We start from the raw sequence: 21,344 nt of genomic DNA on the forward strand, positions 1-21,344 counted from the left end.
ATCTCAAGAAAGTCGATGCCCTAAAACTATTATCTATATGTATTTAAATTCATTATGGAGCCCTCATCCGAAAAATCCATTTTTCGGTCGGAATCTATTGATCATGACACTAATCATAAATACCACTTTAAAATATGTCATCAAAACATATTTAGACATTCTGTTTAGATATTTCGGGAAAAAGGCTACCGACAAAATCTCTTCGGAACTATTTAAATAAAATAGTTTTATTCCGCAGTGAGTAAAACACTATTGTAAATTTGTTAAATATTTAATAATTAAGTGATTTTAGAGAGGAAGTCACAAGGAATGACGTTTGTAATTAATGAATAAATGTTCTGTAGGTGTTTTTTTTTTCACGTGGTCCCTTGATAAGTTTAAAATTTGAATCACTCTCAAGCGAAAGTGATTCAAATGGTGCGGCGCATCTTCCTTGGGGTGCGCTGCGGTAGTATGTTACGGACTTTAGAGTCAGCAAAACAATTAAAATAGATTGTAATAGTCTAAGAAAAACACGTACTCAAAATACGATAACATTTAGCATGCTAGAAATGGGCTGATGGCTTTGAACTACGCCATATCTTTGTGTTTTGCGACAAACGACAACTTTATAAAATCAGTGTAGCAACTTTTAAAAATCATCATATCGTTTACTTGGCAAATTCGAAGTACGAACTTGTCTTAGATTTCACCCATCTAAATCATATCATATTTGCACATAACAATATACCTACTTACTTCCCATTAAAGTATAAATTCTACAAATAAATAATACTCAACAATATTTAAAATAAAATGAGCCAAGAACGTTTATCGATAAAACCTGATAACATTGAAATCTTTTGTACAGCACTAAAGCCGCCATGTTTTGTGGCCAGATGACGTCACAGTGGCACGAAATTTTGGTTGCCGTTTCATTTCCATAGGTTTCCTACTTCATTGGTGACACCACATCGTTAACCGCGCTAACAAATGTCAACGTCATTCAATTTAAAACAAAAGAATCTGTGGTAATCTGTGACAACACATCCATAACCGCGTTAATAATAATTTTATTATGTTTTTAATAAAGTTCGTTTTGTTTTAAAGACTAAGAAGTTTTTTGTTTGCTAATAAGTGTTTGTTAATCACGGTAAGTTCACTTCACTTCATATCGATTTTTGGTAACTTTTGGTGACTACACAATATTACAATTTTACATGTTTATATAGAAAATATATATGAGATCTTTTTAATTTCAGTTGGATTTTCGTTTTTAACAATGCCACCAACCAGACGTACAAACTTAGGCCGCAGAACTCGAAATACGGCAAGTCAAAGAAATATAAGAGCAAATCAAACTGATGAGCAACGCGAAGCGCGAAATGAACTTCAACGGAATCGAAATCAACATAGAAATGTTGTTTTTAATCCCCATAGAGCTGCATTCAGTTATAATGTGGCAATTGATTACAGTTCAGAGCAAATTGTTGCTATTGGACTAATGAATATTGTGTGTCCTTTCACATGGCCAATTATATTATTATGTCGCTGTTCCCGTGTCGGAAAACCATCAACATTATTTATTTACGCGCCAGAACATAAAACTAAAAATATAGTTTATCAAAAAGCATTAGAATAGAGAGAAGCAGGTGAAGGGTATAGAGGCTATTAGTTGCCTTCTAGAGCGCGCGTGGTGTTGAGCTCATTTTTTACTTCAAAATGTAAAGTTGTTCAATAGCGATTTGTAAAAATATGAGTGAAATTGAACCCTATGGAATAAACACTATTATGAAAATATATATGTTGTTTTTTTATTTAATAAAAATTAGTAAAGTCCTCAGGTATGGCGAGACCAGAGAAATAAGGATTCATTTTTATATGGAGGATATTATAGATTCCAGTTCAAATTGAATAGGTACTCATACATAAGATAGGTCAGCTATACAAAATAAAGTAGTGCATCAAAGTTATGTTAAGGCGGTACGAAGTTCGCCGGGTCAACTATCTGAAATAATTTGACATGATAGACGTTTACGTAAACTTTACAGGAAAAATAAAACGATGTCTCTAGGTAGCAGCACTCTTGACAATTATATGTACTTGATTGACGAAATTTTGTTCAGAACTCTCCAACTCTCCCTTGGTCGGTTTTGTGACTATTGACGATGATTTGACATTCGACTTCTAGGCGAAACAAAGTTCGCCGGGTCCGCTAGTTTTCAATATTTTTATAAAACAAGTAGTATAAAGATAACGAAAATTTCAATATTAGAATTCAGTTTTGAGCACATGCCTGGCTTTCATGATACGCGATTCAGTTTTCGTTATCTATACATATAAATAAAATTTGAGTGTATGTTTGTAATATTAAAATAACCGCTTTTTACTACTTGCATATGAATATAATATATACGTTACATACACCAAAATGACATTTTTTACAATTTTTGTCTGTCTGTCTGTTTGTTCTGGCTAATCTCTGGAGCGGCTGGACCGATTTTGACGGGACTTTCACTGATAAGTAACTGATGATATAAGGAGCAACTTAGATTACTTTTTTAGAGTAGCTTCGCCCCGCGTCGTCACCCGCGGTACGAAAATAACCGCGGGTAACATCGCGGGACTCAACTATCAATAATAAAATTTAATGTTACCGAAGCGAAGCGAGGGCGGGTCGCTAGTCTGAATACAATCAGACCAATCTAGGTATAATTTTATTCTTTGAACGAAAACCCTAAACCGTGCACTGGCGTCTTCTCAGAATAAATATTCAATGTTTTCATTCAATTTCTCGTCCTCGCTGCCCCCTTGTCTCTGTTGGAACACTGATAACGTAGGAATAATGACCTAAAACCGACCTGATTGGTCAGTTATCCGGAAACTGGAATTTTAACTGCCAAGGTGAACGCAAAGCTATGAGGCAATTAGTGAAACTGGTATGGTTTTTAATTAATCTGTAAATTTTTAGGTTATGGATAAAATAATAGACTGATTCAATTCAATTTTTTGAAGTGATAACTTCTTATGGGATGGCAAGCCACTTCGTTACATAACGCGTTACGGCGCCAGTCTATCTGGCTTCCGTTTCTCTCACACATGCGGCAGCGGCTGAGAACATATGTAACTCCTAACTATTTATATATATTTATTTAAATCTCATCATCATCATCAGCCTGTATCTCTCCACTGCTGGTTGTAGGTCTCTCCCATAGTCCGCCACAATGAACGATCCTCCGCCTTCCGCATCTAATCTCTCCCAGCATATCGCCGCAAGACATCGGTCCACCGGGCAGGAGGACGCCCAACGTTGCGCTAATCGGTACGTGGTCTCCAGTCCTGAACACGTCTGCTCCATCGGCCATCGGTTCTGCGACACGTATGTCCGGCCCATTGCCACTTCAGCTTGCTAATCTTTAGGGCTATGACGGTTACTTTGATTCTTTGGCGGATTTCATCATTTCTAACTCGATCAATCAAAGAAACTCCGAGCATACACCTTTCCATAGCACGCTGAGCGAACTTAAACTTACGGACCAGACCTACGGTCAATTATTTAAATCTAGATAGTAATAATTTATATACACAAAATTCTAATGTACTTAATCAAGAATTGTTACAAAAATATATTTTATAATCACTAAAAGATTTAACCTTTACTTACACTATCTTCATAATATACATAAAATTCAAGTAATAAACTAAGCTTTTCTCAAGTTACACAATTTCAATATCAACTTAGATTAGTTTAAGATATCACTTCTGTCGGGCGTCCGCAGACGACGCACACGTATTTTTATTATACTACGAGGATAATGAAATGGCTCATCTGATGTTAAGTTGTTATTGTCGGCCATGAGCTCTGGCGATCCCAGATCAACACTCAATTCATTGATAGACTGATGTCTATCGGTAGATTAAGTCATAATGGCATTACATACATCGACTGTTCAGCCACGCGAACCAGAACCTACGATTGATTCGTGACAAAATTAGGTAGAAGATTGGTACCCACTCGTGAAGACTTTTCTTTCTTTTTCTTTTTTTTATTACCCTTGTAGGCAGACGAGCATACGGCCCACCTGATGGTGAGTGGTTACCGTCGCCCATGGACTTCAGCAATGCCAGGGGCAGAGCCAAGCCGCTGCCTACCGTTTAATACTCTCCACAAGCCTCGTTTGAAGAAGGACATGTCATAGCGCTCGGGAAACATCGTGGAGGGGAGCTCATTCCATAGCCGGATGGTACGTGGCAAAAAATACCTCTGGAAACGCACTGTGGATGACCGCAGTGGCTCCAGGTAGTATGAATGAACTCTACTCCGGTGGCGGGCGGTGCGATGGTAAAAACGAGATGCCGGTATCATCTCGAACAATTCCTCAGAGCACTCCCCATGGAACATACGGTACAAAATACAGAGGGAACCGAAGTCCCTCCGCAGACCCAGAGGCTCCAAACGATCCGTGAGAATGGGATTATTAGACTTACAACATTCCTTACATACACTACAGCTAGCTCCTATCCTGGGACTAGAGCGGTTAAGAATAATAGTAAGGCATCATGAGCTCCCCTCCACGGTGTTTCCCGAGCGCTATGACATATGCTTCTTCAAACGAGGATTGTGGAGAGTACTTAACGGTAGGCAACAGCTTGGCTCAGCCCCTGGCATTGCTGAAGTCCGTGGGCGACGGTAACCACTCACCATCAGGTGGGCCGTACGCTCGTCTGCCTAGCTCAGCACAGCCTACAAGGGTACATCAGCGTAGTTGAAAAGATTGCAAAACGGATGGCATGATACTTCATAAACTCGAGAAGCCGCAGACAGGTGGTACATGTCTCTTATCCGACCACAACGGCACAACGCCAAGCCGCCGTCAACCGAAACACGTCTTATCAGAATCCCTTGGATTCACTCTAGGTCTCTCAAACACCGGTCACCGTCTGCGTCAAGCTCATCGATTACGACGAAGAGAGCGACGAGCGAACTAACCCACAGACACAGCCCACCGAGTTTCTCGCAGGACCTTCTCAGTGGGTCGCGTTTCCAATCCGGTGGTAGATTCCGCGAAGCACGTCCTGCTAGGGCTAGTGTTAGCAAATTCTCTCAGGTTGAGGCCGTGAGCTCACCTACCCATCCGGGCGTAGGTGGTATAGCTTCTTAGACTACCAACGAATAGGTAGAGGAAAAAAAACTACGTGTCTTCAGTGTGCTCAGTGCGAGTTTTATAACGTTCTCGATAGCGTAAAAGTTAGCTCAATTTTGTATGAAGTGGGATCGTTTGCCTACGTTTGCCGCTAGGGGCACTGTTCTAACTGCATACAATCGTTAACTTTTTACAATTAGGTTAACTTTTACGCTATCGAGAACGTCAGAAAACTTGCACTAAGCAGACTGATCACTGTGCGTATGCAAATTATATCGCTAATAATAAATAGAGCTAGTGAATCTTAGTAAGCCTTTCATCAGCATCCATATTTACAGTACTATAAGCACCCAGTCTGTGAATATCGCCAGCCACGTAGAAGCATCCATTTTAACAGCTGCCGTACAGCGTCTGATGGAACTCACACGTGCGACAACACGCGGCACTATTAATAAACGATAAAATTCATAAAAGTTACAGTTTTGATTTTTATGACACGATGCATGTGAAGTACATTGTTGTTGGTAGGACCTCTTGTAAGTCCGCACGGGTAGATACAACCACCCTATTTCTGCCGTGAAGCAGTACGTAATGCGTTCCGATGTTGGGAACTGAGATTTAAAGCTCATATCTCAACAATGGCAGCATTTATCTCTGGTAACCATATAACATCACAATAACGGGTTCGCGAGCACGTGTCAGGCCCGTCCGTATTTACTAAAATTGTACCTGGCACACGTGCACACACATTTTTTTAATTGCTTAAACGGATGGACGAGCTCACAGCTCACCTGGTGTTGACCCACCCACCTTAAGATATGTTCTAAAGATCTCAGTATAGTTACAACGGTTGCCCCACCCTTCAGACCGAAACGCATTACTGCTTCACGGCAGAAATAGGCAGGGTGGTGGTACCTACCCACGCGGACTCACAAGAGGTCCTACCACCACATACATACACATGCGGCCATCTTACAGCGCACTACAAAAGCGCTAGTGTCTTTAGCTTTTAGCCACTACCGGACCGCGAAGTTGAGGAATGAAAATGAAACTGCGACAACCGTTTAAACACAATATATTATTTAAAAAAAAGAAAACAATACAATACGAAGAATATTGTAGACTCATCTTTACACAGTACACACGGGTCGACGGCGATCAATCAAAAGAACTTTTACTTCGTACTCATTGGTTCAATAAGTTCTCACAATGCACAGACGGGCTGAAGGAGGCCACTCCTGCAGCAGCCCACGGGCCGCATCCCATACCCACGGAATCGCAATTTATAATATATAGCTTTAATAGTTTAATACATATAATTACATGGATACACTAGATCGGTGTTTCCCAACGTGGAGCGCGCGCCTCACTAGGGGGCGATTTGATAGTCAAGGGGGGCAATCGCACTAAATTAATATAAAAAAATCCGTATTAAAATTATTTTAATCTTGAATTTCAGTTTTTTATTATTATTTTTGAAGTATAACTTAGTGTGTGTTTTGATAACAATTTCATAGTGACTTCTTCCTAAAACCTATCATCAATGTTTTTTTATGTGAACAAATCAAATTTTTTAATGTTAAAAATTATGTATGGGGGGGCATAAAAATTTTAGAAATGTTACAGTGGGGCATGGCACAAAAAGGTTGGGAAACACTGCACTAGATAGTAGAATATAAAGCTAGAAGAAAAATTTGAAAACAACCCGACCTCAGTATTCTGAACTTGTCAATTGAAACTGTCGATAGAGGTCGCAGAAACTGTAAGGCACAAAACTTTGGGCGTGTGACCACGTGTGTACGCACACAACACAGTATCATATATTATACCGTAAGGATTAATTAGTAATTACTCATTACAGAGCTACCTCTTGCGTTCAGATACAGTCGAGCGGGATGAAAATGAGGGCAAACACATTTTTAATTGATTTTAAAACGAATGACAGTCCAGCGGCGTCCTGCAGTGTCTGTACATTATAGTGAAACGCCAAATCCACCAAAAATTCATCTAATACTGCTTTTATCGCTAAATATGTACAAAAATATTATTTAAAAAAGGCAATTATTGCGATTAACATTCGCACGACACGAAAATGAACGAACGGAGTTAGCCAAGTGCGTACTAGACGCGGCCAGGGTTGCCAGGGTTGCCAGCCTCGAGCGGACCGCACCGAGCGTCGCTGTGTTGCCAGCTTCAGCCGAGTCTCGCACCGTCGTGAGGTGAGTTAGCAAAGTTCAAATTAAAATGACTTCAAATTTACATTTGGAACAAAAATAACATTTAAAAAACTTACGAGCGTAAAAAGCAGCGACGGTTTTTAATTATTAATTCATGATTCTTAGCATTATTATACTACGAGACTGTTAACACTATTAGAGTGAGGGGGCGCCCGGGGCTCCACGGACCGCGGGGCCTGCGCCACCGGGCAGCGGGAGCTCCTTACTGAACCTACACCGTCGTCTTAAACACAACGTGCACTCTATGATGCGCGAAGTGTTAAAACGACATTTGCTACAAATGTTTAGTTTGCATCTCTGCCGATGTCCACGGGCGACGGCAGGCCCGAGCCCCCGCGGCCCCCTCGCCACCGTTACTAAACAATATCAAACGTCCTTATCGTTTACTCAGAAGCACTTTTTACAACACATTTTTATCACTTTTTTTTTTTAATTATATATCTCAAACGCCAGATTAATTCGACCGTGAGATTATCGATACATTATCATACCGCATCGAGAGACGTGTAAAATACGATAATTAAAAATACATGAACACACATAATATATTTATTTGTATAAACTGGCGCTCGAGACGTTTCTCAGTCGACTTGTCGGTGCCACGCGATAGTGACACTAACTCCCATCGGAATAGGAGAGCCACGACACGCACGGCTCCAACGATACAGTGCTGCAGGCCTGCGTGTGCGTTCAAGCGGGTCGCGTACACGGCAATCTTATCTTTATTTGTATGTACAATACGAGTTATGTTCGTTTGAATTCGTCTATAACTTTGTAGTTTTCAAAGTGACATGTGTCACGTACTTAAATCCTCATGGCTGTACAAAACGCTTTGTTAATATTAAATGGTCAGACAAGGAAGACGCGCCCGTCCCCACCCGTCTCCGGGCTGTCCCCCTGCCGTCCCCCGGCCGCCCCCCGGTTGTCCTCCCTAACGATGTTCACCGATAGCTTAACACTTATTAGAACGTCTATTCTCATATACATAACGGTTATGTATTTAATCAGTACTGGATGACCAACTTAATTCATCGTTGGTTTTGTCAGGTCGAGGTTAAACACTTGTTTATTAAGGTTATTGTCAGTGAGTCGGGTGGGGGCTCAGTGGGGGGCTCGGTGGGGGGCTCGGCGGGGGACTCGGCGGGGGCTCAGCGCGCGAGCAGGGCGGACAGGTCGGCGAAGGCGCAGGCCCCGAGGGCGGCGCGCGACATGCGGCGCAGCAGGGAGCGCGCGTGCGACACGCAGGCCTCCACGGGGGACGACCACTGCATGCCCTGGGACTCTGCAACGAATATATATCCAAAGCTTAACCCTAGTCTAAACACTATAGTGCCGAGTCTTTTTCAAGCTATAATACTTGATTTAAGCTACACACATGGGTAAAATATTAAAAGTCACTTTTCAAGTTAAGTAGAGCCAACACTCGCGGGCCCTCTGACCGGCTCATGTCCGAACATAACATATAGTTTTTTTGTTTGTTTGTTGCTTAGATGGATGAACGAGCTCAGAGCCCACCTAATGTTAAGTGGTTACTGGAGCCCATAGACATCTACAACGTAAATGCGCCACCCACCTTGAGATATAAGTTCTAAGATCTCAGTATAGTTACAACGGCTGCCCCACCCTTCAAACCGAAACGCATTACTGCTTCAGGGCAGAAATAGGCAGGGTGGTGGTACCCACCCGCGCGGATTCACAGGTCATACCATCAGTAAACACAGCCGACACAGGATCGGCGCGGCGCAGGCGGCTACAGTGGCCGAGAGTCATCCCATTAAATAAGCATTTTTCTTAAAAAATACAGATTTTTATGTTACGTGTTTGTTTCTGATCAATTAAATTAATACGTGTGCCACTTCAATTCTCATTATCTATACTAATATTATAAAGAGGGAATATTTGTTTGTTTGTTTGTATTGAATAGGCTCTGAAAGTACTGAACCAATATGAAAAATTCTTTTACTGTTTGGAAGCTACACTATTCCCGAGTGACATAGGCTATAATCTTTTTTGAAAAAAATTAGGGATCCTTACTCAAATAATGTAACCCAAGGTGTAAAAAAATTACCCAACCTATTCTTTACATCGCGTGCCCTGCGAAAACTATTGATGATAGAATAAAATAATGTACTACGACTTTGTAGAACACATTATTATTTACAAAAAGTGTCGGGACAGCATATGTCTAATCTATATATTAATACGTGAAGCAAAAACTTTGTATCCCTTTTTACGAAAATTGCGCGGACGGAGGAGTATGAAATTTTCCACACTTATAGAGAATATAGAGAAAAAGTGCACAATGCTAATTTTTTTTTTTAAATAATGCATAAAAGATACATTAAATCAATAAAGAAAACATTACACACCCTACATACCATATATTAGACGCACACACGCATGCATACTATTTATTGTCAAGCTTTTGTTATTGACGTCTGTTGTCAAATTGAGATTAAATATTGTTTGTCTTTGTTAATATTTTTTATAGTGTAAGTCTTGGCGAAATTTGTGATTATAGAAGTATAAAATACAATCATAATAGTGTACAAACTTACAATTCCAATTAATTATAGTCGAATTTCGACTACTGCGGGTCCTCTAGTTATTATAGTTATGCCACAATAAGTGTTATTTTATTTTAAAAAATAATACGTCAAATAACGTTGAAATTTTTGTTAAAGACACGAGCGGAGCCGGAGCGGGTCGCTAGTTTCTAATAAGACCATTTTTAAGATGTAGAACTCACCGAGTATGGCGGAGTTGAGCGCGTCGCAGACAGCCTCCCGGCGCACCGGCTCCAGCTGCCAGCCCACGGGACTGTCCCACGGGTTGCTGTAGGCCAGCAGGCTGAAGGCGTCCTGCGACACACACGCACGTCACTCAACGCGATCGTCAACTAGCAGACCGACAGTACACAACCGGGCGCCGCCATACGTCACCTCCAGCATGGACTTGTGGTACAGGTCCTGGCTCAGCTTCTGGCTCATGGCGTACAGCTCGCGCCCGAAGGCCAGCATCCTCTCCACGGAGGCGCGCTGGCTGCTCGCGTCCGCCTCTGCACACAACACGCCACGCCGCAGTTCACACGTCGGGCCCACAATGCAACCCACACACATAGTCTTCTCACATTAAAACTATATAATCTCAAAACTTACTAATTTTACGGGAGAGCGTTTTAAAGGTTTATTAACATGTGAGTATTTTTAATATTAATCATCTTTGCAACATTTATTTTTTGCCAGTTACATTATAAAATAAGATAAAATTATGTATTAATTTTGTTAATAGTAGTCAAAATACGGGTAAAGTAAAAAAAAAAAACTAAAACTAAACTACGCTTTTTTGACAGTAGTTATGAGAAAAATACTGGTGATACCAAATGATTCCGCATATTAACTCAAATTCGAATATTTTTGGAAATTGTACACTTTTAATGCGAAAAGACGACACGACGGTTCATTGTTCAGATACAACACTTTTCACACATTGAGACAAGATACGAATACTGTAGAAATATGATTTCTTACAAATCAGACTTTATTGAAATATATTGTTTTTTTTTATTGCTTAGATTGGTGGACGAGCTCACAGCCCACCTAATGTTAAGTGGTTACCGGAGCCCATAGACATCTACAACGTAAATGCCGCCACCCACCTTGAGACATAGGTTCTAAGGTTACAACGACTGCCCCACCCTTCAAACCGAAACGCATTACTGCTTCGCGGCAGAAATAGGCCGAGTGGCGGTACCTACCCGTGCGGCCTCACAAGAGGTGCTACCACCAGTTAATGGGACAATTCGCACAGGCGACTGTCTGAGACGAGAAAAATAGTAACATATATGACGTCACAACGCCAATTGAAAAATCATCCATAATAATTCCATAATCTTCAAGCACTTTAGCCATACACTTAAAATAATTGCTCTTACATACATTAGTACAAAACATTTTGATTAGGAGTAAAGAAAAAAAATATACAAAAACAAACAATTAGTGTCAGCTGACGACTCGGGTTCGAGTCGTCGTGTGGTTGTATGGGGTGTCATAAATATATAGATCATAATATAATGAATCCACCACGTGGGAGACCATAATAAGAAGCACAGCATGCTATGCACACTACGATATAAAATAAACACCATTACCTTTATACATTCCTTAAGAAATATATACTCATGCAGTGTCTGGTTAAAAACATTAACGTTTCTCAAGAAATAATTTTTAAATAGGTTTTTTTTTTAACCTTTTTACCTCTCGCTTTGAATTATTTACAATTGTTTATTAGGTATAACAGTAGAAGTAGGAAATATTGACTTTAAAATTAGTGCAAATCGTTAAATGAATTAAGATCAAATAATTGTTCTTTAGATTTAATTCATTCACGTCCCGACAACCAATAGAACGTATCGACAACAACAAACACGTAAGGAAATAAATTTTAGAATTTCTGAAAAACGTTCCAAAACATCATCACGTTATAAAATAAAATAAAACACTACACTAAAATAAAATAAAAAAGCTGTATGATACAAAGCCGTACATACCTTTGTTTTGAAGCGAATAATTATTGTAACATTCGGATGGTATCAAGATAAAGGGATGATTTCATTTAAGTTGACAATCGAAAGTTGAAGGTAGGAAGGGGGGTGGATGTGGAGAACAGCGAGGATGTAAACATTCCGATTGAAAAACCTGCGCCAATAATTGAACCCTTCTTCCTATTACAGTATACGCGAATCGGAGACTAATACTGTAATTATTAACAAATATGAATTATCTTTTTTTCTCCCTATGCTAAAAGCATTGAGAAGCTAACTCAGCTTCGCCTTGACATGAGCTCACAGGCTCAAACCGGAAGTGTTGCTAACACTGGCCCTAGCAAGAGCAATGCTTTGCAGATGCTACTAACGGATCGGAAACGCGACCCATTAAGATCTGGCGAGAAGCTCAGTTGGCTGTGTCTATGGGTTAATTTACTCGTCGAGAATGATCAGTAATGAGTGTTCGACTATTAGTTCTTTCAGTGTTCGCGTCGAAGTTCTGTGTCTACCTGAATCAAACGGCGCCTTGTCAAACGGCGATATACAGCAAGTAGTCAGTTGAGTTTAGGATTGTGCATAGATTAGCAGTTTGCTAACCTTGAGCGTATCTGCGTGCATATAACACGCACGTAATTTTTGTTAGAGTGTGATCGTATATCGAATAGACCACGCGTAGACCATGCATTTAAAACTGCCAAGTAATCCGAAAAAGATATTTTCTTTCAATACCGAACAAAGCTTAATGACTCACATTTAGATAATTGTTTAAGGACCGGCAACTCTAAATATATCCCCAATTATAAGAAATTAGCTGAAAATATGGACACCCAAGTTTCACACTGAATTATCATCATATTATTATGTATGACACCAACAAAATAAAGTTATAAAAAATTGGTTTTTTGATGCCTATTTATACCTGTTGATTATCTGTAAAATATACGCCCTCGGCGATTTTCAAATTTAGTATTGCGCCCTTAAGGACAAACAGGTTGCCGACCCCTGCTCTAAACTAACAAGTCTTAAGTTTATAAATATCACAGGGTTTTTCAATCAATATACGTTTTAAGGTCGCGTGGAGCACGGAATGTAACAAAGGCAATTTTTTTTTTTTTTTCGTACAAGCACGAGTGATGCTTGGATAGAAGAGGAACCGGTCGGGACAGGTACAGAAGGGAGCGCGGACAACAGCTTTGTCTATACTGATCTGACGCTAATTGTGATTCGAATCAATCAATTAAAAAGCATGTCGAGTCTTGATTCGAGTCAATCAACTTTAATAATTAACATCAATAGGATATTTGACTGTTGGTTCTTTCTGGTTCGCGGTCGTTCTGATAAGACAATATTCCGAATCGTTAACAATTAGTAATGGTTTGTTTTTTATTGCACGAGCATACTGCCCACCTGATGGTAAGTGGTTACCGTCGCTCATGGACATAAGCAATGCCAGGGGCAGAGCCGAGCCGCTGCCTACCGCTGGTTCCCGTAAGACAGTCAAACAGCCTATACGTGGTTAAATAATTTAGATGTGATGAATTGAGCTAAGAGTAAGATCAGTGTGAGGGTAGAGACGGACGTTTGTCGTACGAACCGAACCGGTCCGGCAGCAGGGCGGCGACGCTGGCCGTCACCCCCGGCATCCCCTTCACGAGCGGCAGCGCCTCATCTACAACCAGCCCACTCTCTCTCTCTCTCTCTCTTTCCCTCGCACCTACGCAAGCACGCGGACGTGGGAGAGAGACAGGGTACACGCCTACACCCCACCCGAGGCTCCCTCGTACCGCGTGTGCGCGTGTGTGTGCGGTCACACAAGCACGTTGTCGAATGTCGTACCGTCAGCAAAAACATACATTTATTTTCCTCTTGTATCGGACCTTTCTAAGGTTGGTTTTTGAAGATGCGTGGCACTTTACTAGCGTTTTAAAATTCAATTGTTTTCAATTGAATTATACATTTATTCTAGAACGATTAACGTTTAGTCGTCCTTGTCATAGTTATCCTGGCGTACATTTCATCTCAGGACAAACATTCTATTCTATATCTCTATCTATCCTATCATCTATACTATGTCAAATATGAACTACTAACGTGACTCCGAAATAAAATGGAGCCAACATCGATGAATAGTATTTAAATTCTGTTTATGCATTTGAAGGTTATTTTTCTAGTTTCATAACAACATTCGGCAACGTTCGTATTAATGAGAGATTCTGTTTAGTTTGACCTAATATTACGAAAATTCAAATAAAAAATTTCCGCCATTCCGCCATGAGACCCAGGTACAGCGTATATCATGTTCTCAATATACAGGGTGTTACAAAACTAACCGTAAAAGCCGAAAGGAGGTTAAATGAGGCCTTATAGCGAATCCATTCACAATATTTAAGAACCGTAGTAACGCTGTATAACATATCCCAAAAAAATAAAAATAAAATTATTATTTTCACTGATGTGCAAACCCTATTTCAGTAAAATTAAAGAGTAAACTACACAGAATGTACCTACATTTGAAAAATAAACTCGAAACAGTTTTAGGATATCGATTAGAAGATTTGAAATTAACAACATACTTTTTTTTTCCAACTTGACATGTTTTGAAACCAATACTTGAGTTCAATGACGTCCTTGTATTGAGTTAACAAACATTTATGAATAAAAAATAGAAAAACTATTAAAGTAGACAATTCTTAAGTAAAATAGGTACGTAGGCGTTCCTGCTAAATAATCTTGTTCACATGACAGCTTACTAGGGTTGACAAAATTTCTGGCTTTGATAATTAATTATATTTTTACGAGGTAATTTTGTAACACGTTGTATACTCAATCTGTAAAATCCACCATGAATTATCTATAAAGTGCCACCTATATAGCGGGTATGCGAAACAATTAATATGCAATTTTCACTTCTGTTTTCTTACCGATTTTAGCTTTGACGAACTTTAAAGATAGAATTCATTAATCGGAAAATTTTCAAAATATAAATAACGCAACAGAAGAGAAAATATTATATAAAGTGAATCTAAATTTTGAGTTATCAATGATTAGGGTCGAATTTGGATTGTCAGGCGAACAACTACGTCGAGTAATGGCAGTTAGTTAGTTAGTTTTCGTTTAGAAGCATGTCATGACGACTGCAAGCTCACGTATTTAACGGTAGAGGATCATAGTTGATAGCAGCATTAATAACGTCCATATGTTTTCGTTGTTATATACCGAGAGCCCGCACGGGAAGACAGTCCTATTGGTGGTGGGGCGTTTTGTGAGTCCGCGCGGGTAGGTACCACCACCCTGCCTATTTCTGCCGTGAACCAGTAATGCGTTTCGATTTGAAGGGCGGGGCAACCCCTATACTGTAAAAATTGAGACTTAGAACTCATATTTCAGGCTGGCGGCACTTACATTGTTAATGTCTACGGGCTCTGGTAACTATTTTAACATCAGGGGGTCGTAAGCTCATCTACCCGACAATTAATTCAGAAAGACAGGCATTTTAAAGTTGCACACTGATCGTGATCGTGCTTTTCCCCCATCCCGCGGTTCCCCCGGCGGGCGTGCCTCCGCGCCCTGGTTACGTGACACGTGTTGATAATAAAGCAATTTTTCTTTCCTACTTATGCTGAGAGCGTGTAGGTGAGCTCACGGGGCTCAAATCGGAGGTGTTGCTAACACCGGCCCTAGCAAGAACAGTGCTTCGCAGAATCTACCACCGGATCGCAACGCGACCCACTGAGAAGATCCGGCGAGAAACTCAGTGGGCTGTGTCTGTGGGTTAATTTACTCGCCGAGCCCTTCGTCGCAAGCGACGGGTTCGACGAGGTCGGTGACCGATGCTTGAGGTACCTAAAAGCACCGTTAGTAGATCGGGAGGATCCGTAATGACGTGTTTAGGATGACGTCGACTGTTTACCATTCGGTCCATAGGATCGGGAATGGAAAAAACAAGCAAAATCGTTAAATAAACATGCTATTATTTATCTGCCTTGTGTTGCATCTGAGATGCGTTGCTCAGTGGATGCGATGACTACCGCTCACTCGGACACGATGCGGCCGAATGTCAAATTGTGAATGGTTCTAATATCGTATATAGTTATTTGACAATAAACTATTCTTAAACAATCCCATCTAGCCATTACAATCTAGCGACCCAAATAGAATAATGCATAGAAAAAGCGATTTTATTATCACCAAGAGAATTGCAATCGTGACCGCAGTAAATAGGGTACTTGACTGATTTCCAACTCATTAAATTAACATTTATGTAGAACATGATCAATTGATGAATTTGATTCGTGCGTTGCATATTTCAGAGGAGGAGGGCGGACCTTGTAGCGATCACGAGACACTTCCAGGATAGTATAGTAATAGGATAGCAGTTAATCGCCATTTTGGTTCCAGGGAGGGGGAAGAACTGAGGACAGGACCAGTGGGGGTGTTGGGGGAGGGGGAAGAACTGAGGAGGGGGGAGGGGTCACGTCTTAATCTTGTCGAGATGAAAATCTAAAACATATTCCTCTCATATATAAAACAATTACCAAATACATGTCTCGCAATGATAATTTTTAAAGGTTACTTCAAACGAACCGCATCACAATCAAATACCCTGATTTACACAATAAACATTACCATTTCAACATTTGGTCTGTTCCTTCTACCGTAACTACTCTCAGGCAAATGATCGAACACGGCACATTACAAAAGCTTAAAGCATGCATTACGGGGTGATGATGAAACTAGGATGTGTGGTCGCAACGTTCGTGCACTAAGGGGTGAGACGCCCCTGCGCCTCCCCTTACTCCCCACCGCGCATCCCCCACATAATACAAGGTCTAGTATTCCCTTTACACGGGAGGGACCGAGAGCCCAGCCACCCGGAGGTGTTGCCCTCGGGCGCGGATGGATCGGATGAGTGGGGTGCAAATTATATTAATCATAAACTAAATTATAATATACATAGATTTACTATATTGTTTGTACTTTAAAAATACTTATATTATTCATTGTTGTTGTTGTAACATTCATATACTACGTGTCAATAATAATTTATACGAATTATATATTATGTGTATATGTATATTTATATTTGGTTTAAGCGCCATTTCATTTTACGTGACATTTTTATTTATTTATTAAAAATGTGTTTTATTTGGTAGTACCATCAACAGTCCGATGTTTTTTAATTGAACTCCAATTAAGTTTATTCCATTCAAATTGCTTAAGAAGTTTTTTTATTATGATATTTTTTACAAATTTTATACTTTAAATGGCTCTTCTGTAAAGTTGCAAAAAGTTTGCTTAAACCAAATACTCTTTCACCCCGCGATATATAGTTTGAAGTTCAATTTCTATCAGTACGCGGCGTCGCAGCGGATGACCCAGCAGTGCAAGAAGGAACCAGCTAATTGTTAACTAAACAGATCCCACACAGAGCGGCAGTAACGGTCTCATGCGCTCCATCCAGTAACTAAGTGGTCACGGGAGCCCGTTGACATCACCACTAGAATAAAGCCTTGCATACATGAGGTCAAAGTCTCCATTGTATGGTAAAATGGCTATTTTGGGTACATAACTTCGCGAGACAAACAGGGGGTAACAGTGATGCGACAGAAATAGGCTGTATGATGGTACCATCCCGTATGGGCTCACCAAACGCTCTATCACCAGTAAGACAGCCATCGTTTACAGCTACCACCATACTTTTGGTTAACAAGTCGGATCCTTCTTGCACACACACACACACATTTGAAATAATTTGATAATATTCAAATATAGTTTTTTCTAATCTCTGTCATTGAGGAAAAACCATGAACCAATTAGATATATAAATTGTGCTCTTTTGTAATTCTGATCGTTGGTAGGCACACATATTGGCCCTCGGGCACCTCGTGTGACGATATTACAAAATCAAAAACCTATTTTGTTGTTTTATCAAATAATTTCAAGATATATCGTGTAGCGTGGTGTGGGGTGTAGAGTGTAGTGGTCACCTTCGTGGTCTCCGTTGGCTGCGGGCGCCATGTCCACGTCGCGCCCGCCGCCCTCCTCCGCCGCGTCCGCCGCCACGCCTGCAGCGGGGAACCGTACATTACTCTGTGCTGTAGGGGACCGGTGGGGGGCCGATGGGCGCCGCAGGGGACCGGCGGGGGGCCGCAGGGGACCGGCGGGGGGACTTTTTGGCAGGAACGCGAGGATTGAAGTTGTGTGCTTTGTTTTACTCTGTCTATTTCGTGTTTCTTCAAGTTTAAATGTCTAATAACGGTGGTTTATTAACTGTTTAATATCTGTGAAAGTTCATAAATGTGGGAAAATGAAAGAAAACCCGCTGAACCTAACTTCTTGGGTTCCTCTAAAAAGTCCACTGAAAAAATCTCAGTAAATGACCACCGTTTTACTGAGATTACATTTCATCCCATATCATCTCATCTCGTTTCATTTAATTTCATTCTAGTTGATTAATGTCTCAAATTAATCATCTTCACTTCATTTTCATTATCATTTTTCATAAAATTAAGAATATAAAATATTAAAGTATGACCTAAAGGTCTTAGTTACCAGGTCAGGTCATGATCTAAAGGTCTTAGTTACCAGGTCATAAAATATCTTTAAAAAAAAGTCCGACGGGGGCGGCACGTACCGTTGCTGCGCTTGTGCGGGCGGCCGGTGTGCGAGATGACGGAGGTGGCCACTCCGTTGGCGCCGTCCTCGCTCGCCTGTCAACACGCACACGTTAGTTCAAGGGACAGTTCCACTAGGGCGAGTGTTGTGTGGAAAGTCCGTTTCTACACAGGAAGCAGTTGGGGTTGATGGGTCTGTTCTAATCCCATAAATACCCTCTCGGTTCGGCCTTGACCTGATAAGGCTAGTCGTGATCCCTTCGAGCCTGACGGCTTGGTATAGGAGCCCCTCGCAAGTAAGCAGCAATACATGAGTGTTAGCTTTCCAGATGTTCCCCGTCGACTTCACCCCCCCCCCCGTGGGAGGAAGCCGCAGCGGTATCGAGGTGAGGGTGAGTGTTGTGTGCGCACCTCGCAGTCAGTGCCGTTGACCATCTCGACGAACTGCCTGCACTTGAGCAGGAAGAGCAGGTCGGGGTCCCGCTCCAGCAGGCCGGGCCACAGGCGCCGCGTGGTCTCCACGGCCTCGCCCACGCGCCCCGCCAGCACCAGCTTGGACACCCCTGCAACGTTACGCGCTGACGCTGTAGCCGCTGGCCGTCTCAAACGATGAGGTTCAAGCCCCAGGTGGAACACGAAAATATATCAATTTATTTTTTTATTGCCCTTGTAGGCAGACAGGGTTACGCCCACCTGATGGTTACCGTCGTCCATGGACGTCAGTAATGCCAGGAGCAGAGCCAAACCGCTGCCTACCTATTAAACTTTTTTTTGTTCATAATGACTTAAACCTATTATTTCTTAAATTATTTACCGCAAAACAATAATGCGTTCCGGTTTAAGGGTGGAGACCGCTTTTGTACAATGCAATTAAAACAATGAGCCCATCGAAAGACATCGTCTCAAAGAAACCCGCAAAATTATAATTTGCGTAATTACTGGTGGTAGCACCTCTTGTAAGTCCGCGCGGGTAGGTACCACCACCCTGCCTATTTCTGCCGTGAAGCAGTAATGCGTTTCGGTTTGAAGGGTGGAGCAGCCATTGTAACTATACTGATACTTTAGAACTTGTATCTCAAGGTGGGTGGCGCATTTACGTTGTAGATGTCTATGGGCTCCAGTAACTACTTAACATCAGGTGAGCTGTGAGCTCGTTCACCAATCTAAACAATAAAAAAAAATGCCCGCAATTACGTGTTGATATCGATCCGGAATAAACAGTAAATGTTGAAGCTCACTCTGTCTGTTTTTAATAGACGCTATATCCTCGTCTATGGGCTGTCCGGTGGCGCGGGAGAAGGCCTGCGCCGTGCTGCAGTACCCGTGGTGCACCAGATACGTCGACACCATCCTGAAACAACAACTTCACTATTTAACAAAACACAGAAACACCCTCGTCTTGTGTATAGTACAAGATACAACCTCAGTAAAGGAACCACAATGGTAGCGCCACGTTCCAGTCAATTAATCAAACAACAGAAGTAACATTCACAGCAGATATTAAAAAATATGACTTATCGGTTTATTAGATTTTTCCATATGGAATATATTTTAAAAATCGTCTCGCAAGATGTCCGACACTCGATAGATATCAACGATAATAAAATCGAGCTATTCTTATTCTGTGAATAGTTTCAATCAGGGGTCTCCAAACTTATTTTGTCTACTGCCCACTTTGAGAATAAATTATTTATTAGCGCCCCTATTTTTTCACCTACTTAAAAACCACTATAGCGAAAGATCAGTCGATGTCTAATAGTCCCCCTAGATGAAATTACAAATCGCTTCCCAAACCTCTACACAACGCCCCCTTTTTTCTGGGTCTCTTATCGCCCCCCTTTAGGCCTGCAGCGCCCACAAGGGGGCGTTATCGCCCACTTTGGGAAAGGCTGGTTTAAATTGACACAATTGTGAAATAATATCATAAAATACAAGGTCGAAACTATAAGGGAAGGGTCACCGAGTCCAAAAAGCGATTCAAATCGTTGAGAATGACTTGAAGTTTGAACGGGGCGACTGAAAGGTATCCAAACACATTCTGTCTTTATGTATAGACAGTTCTTAGAGCCAGTGCTTGTGGTGGTGAGGTACGGTATCCTGACCTATGCAACACCTGCTGCCACTGTCCCTGCTCGTCGGGCAGCGGGAACTCGTCGATGGCAACCCTGGTCCTGGCGCGCAACTCCTTCAGCATGTCCTCGATATCGAAAACGAACGGCTGCTGACCGAAGTTCGTGTCCACCACCTCGCCGGGCGTCTGAAGCCCGACTGTCGGATATAAATTTGGCTGCGAAAATAACAAAAAAATCGTTTAATGTTTTTTTTATTGGCAACACTAGCGACCCGCATATAAACCTTCCTCCTCAATCACTCTATCTATTAAAAAAAACCGCATCAAAATCCGTTGCGTAGTTTTAAAAATTTAAGAATACATAGGGACAGATATAGGGACAGAGAAAGCGACTTTGTTTTATACTATGTAGTGATTACGAAAGCTGGATTCTGAACAAGGAACATTTTGGCGGAAACGCGAGGAGTGAAGTTGTGTGATTTGTTTTATTTTGTCTAATTAGTGTTTCTTCAGTATTAAATGTGTAATAACGGTGGTTTATTAACTGTTCAGTATCTGTGAAAGTGCACAAATGTGGGAAAATCAAACAAGGCGCTGAACGTAACTTCTCGAGATCCTCCAAAAAGTCCACTGAAAAAATCTCAGTAAATGTGACCACCATTTTACATTTTAAATAAGACTTGGCCTAAAGGTCTTAGTTACCAGGTCACAAAATCCCTAAAAAAAAAAGATTCTGAACCAGAGACATCTTGC

General features: G+C 41.2%; 1 protein-coding gene and 1 long non-coding RNA gene across 11 annotated transcripts in view; one reads left to right on the plus strand and one right to left on the minus strand.

The window, feature by feature from the left end:
* Positions 1-1,021: 1,021 nt before the first annotated feature.
* On the plus strand, positions 1,022-1,779 carry LOC149500901 (uncharacterized). The gene is made up of 2 exons (XR_016324699.1): positions 1,022-1,132; positions 1,242-1,779. It is a non-coding gene; the product is annotated as an uncharacterized LOC149500901 (long non-coding RNA).
* Positions 1,780-6,182: 4,403 nt separating this feature from the next.
* The window catches only part of RanBPM (Ran-binding protein M), a 49,344-nt gene continuing 34,182 nt past the window's right edge, over positions 6,183-21,344 (minus strand). For 6 of the 10 annotated variants that reach the window (XM_028175393.2, XM_028175391.2, XM_089735466.1 and 3 more), the window contains 9 exons: positions 20,623-20,807; positions 19,759-19,871; positions 18,932-19,083; positions 18,541-18,616; positions 17,894-17,971; positions 13,501-13,575; positions 10,303-10,418; positions 10,110-10,221; positions 6,183-8,642 (listed from right to left, as the gene is read on the minus strand). In XM_028175393.2, the coding sequence (XP_028031194.1) occupies positions 8,509-8,642; positions 10,110-10,221; positions 10,303-10,418; positions 13,501-13,575; positions 17,894-17,971; positions 18,541-18,616; positions 18,932-19,083; positions 19,759-19,871; positions 20,623-20,807 (1,041 nt within the window). In that variant the 3' untranslated portion in view covers positions 6,183-8,508. The remainder of the gene's footprint in view (positions 8,643-10,109; positions 10,222-10,302; positions 10,419-13,500; positions 13,576-17,893; positions 17,972-18,540; positions 18,617-18,931; positions 19,084-19,758; positions 19,872-20,622; positions 20,808-21,344) is intronic. The other 4 variants (XM_089735464.1, XM_089735462.1, XM_089735463.1 and 1 more) reach the window with 1 other exon arrangement.

Source organism: Bombyx mandarina, chromosome 19 (assembly GCF_030267445.1).
Source record: "Bombyx mandarina strain Sakado chromosome 19, ASM3026744v2".
Lineage (NCBI taxonomy): Eukaryota > Metazoa > Arthropoda > Insecta > Lepidoptera > Bombycidae > Bombyx > Bombyx mandarina.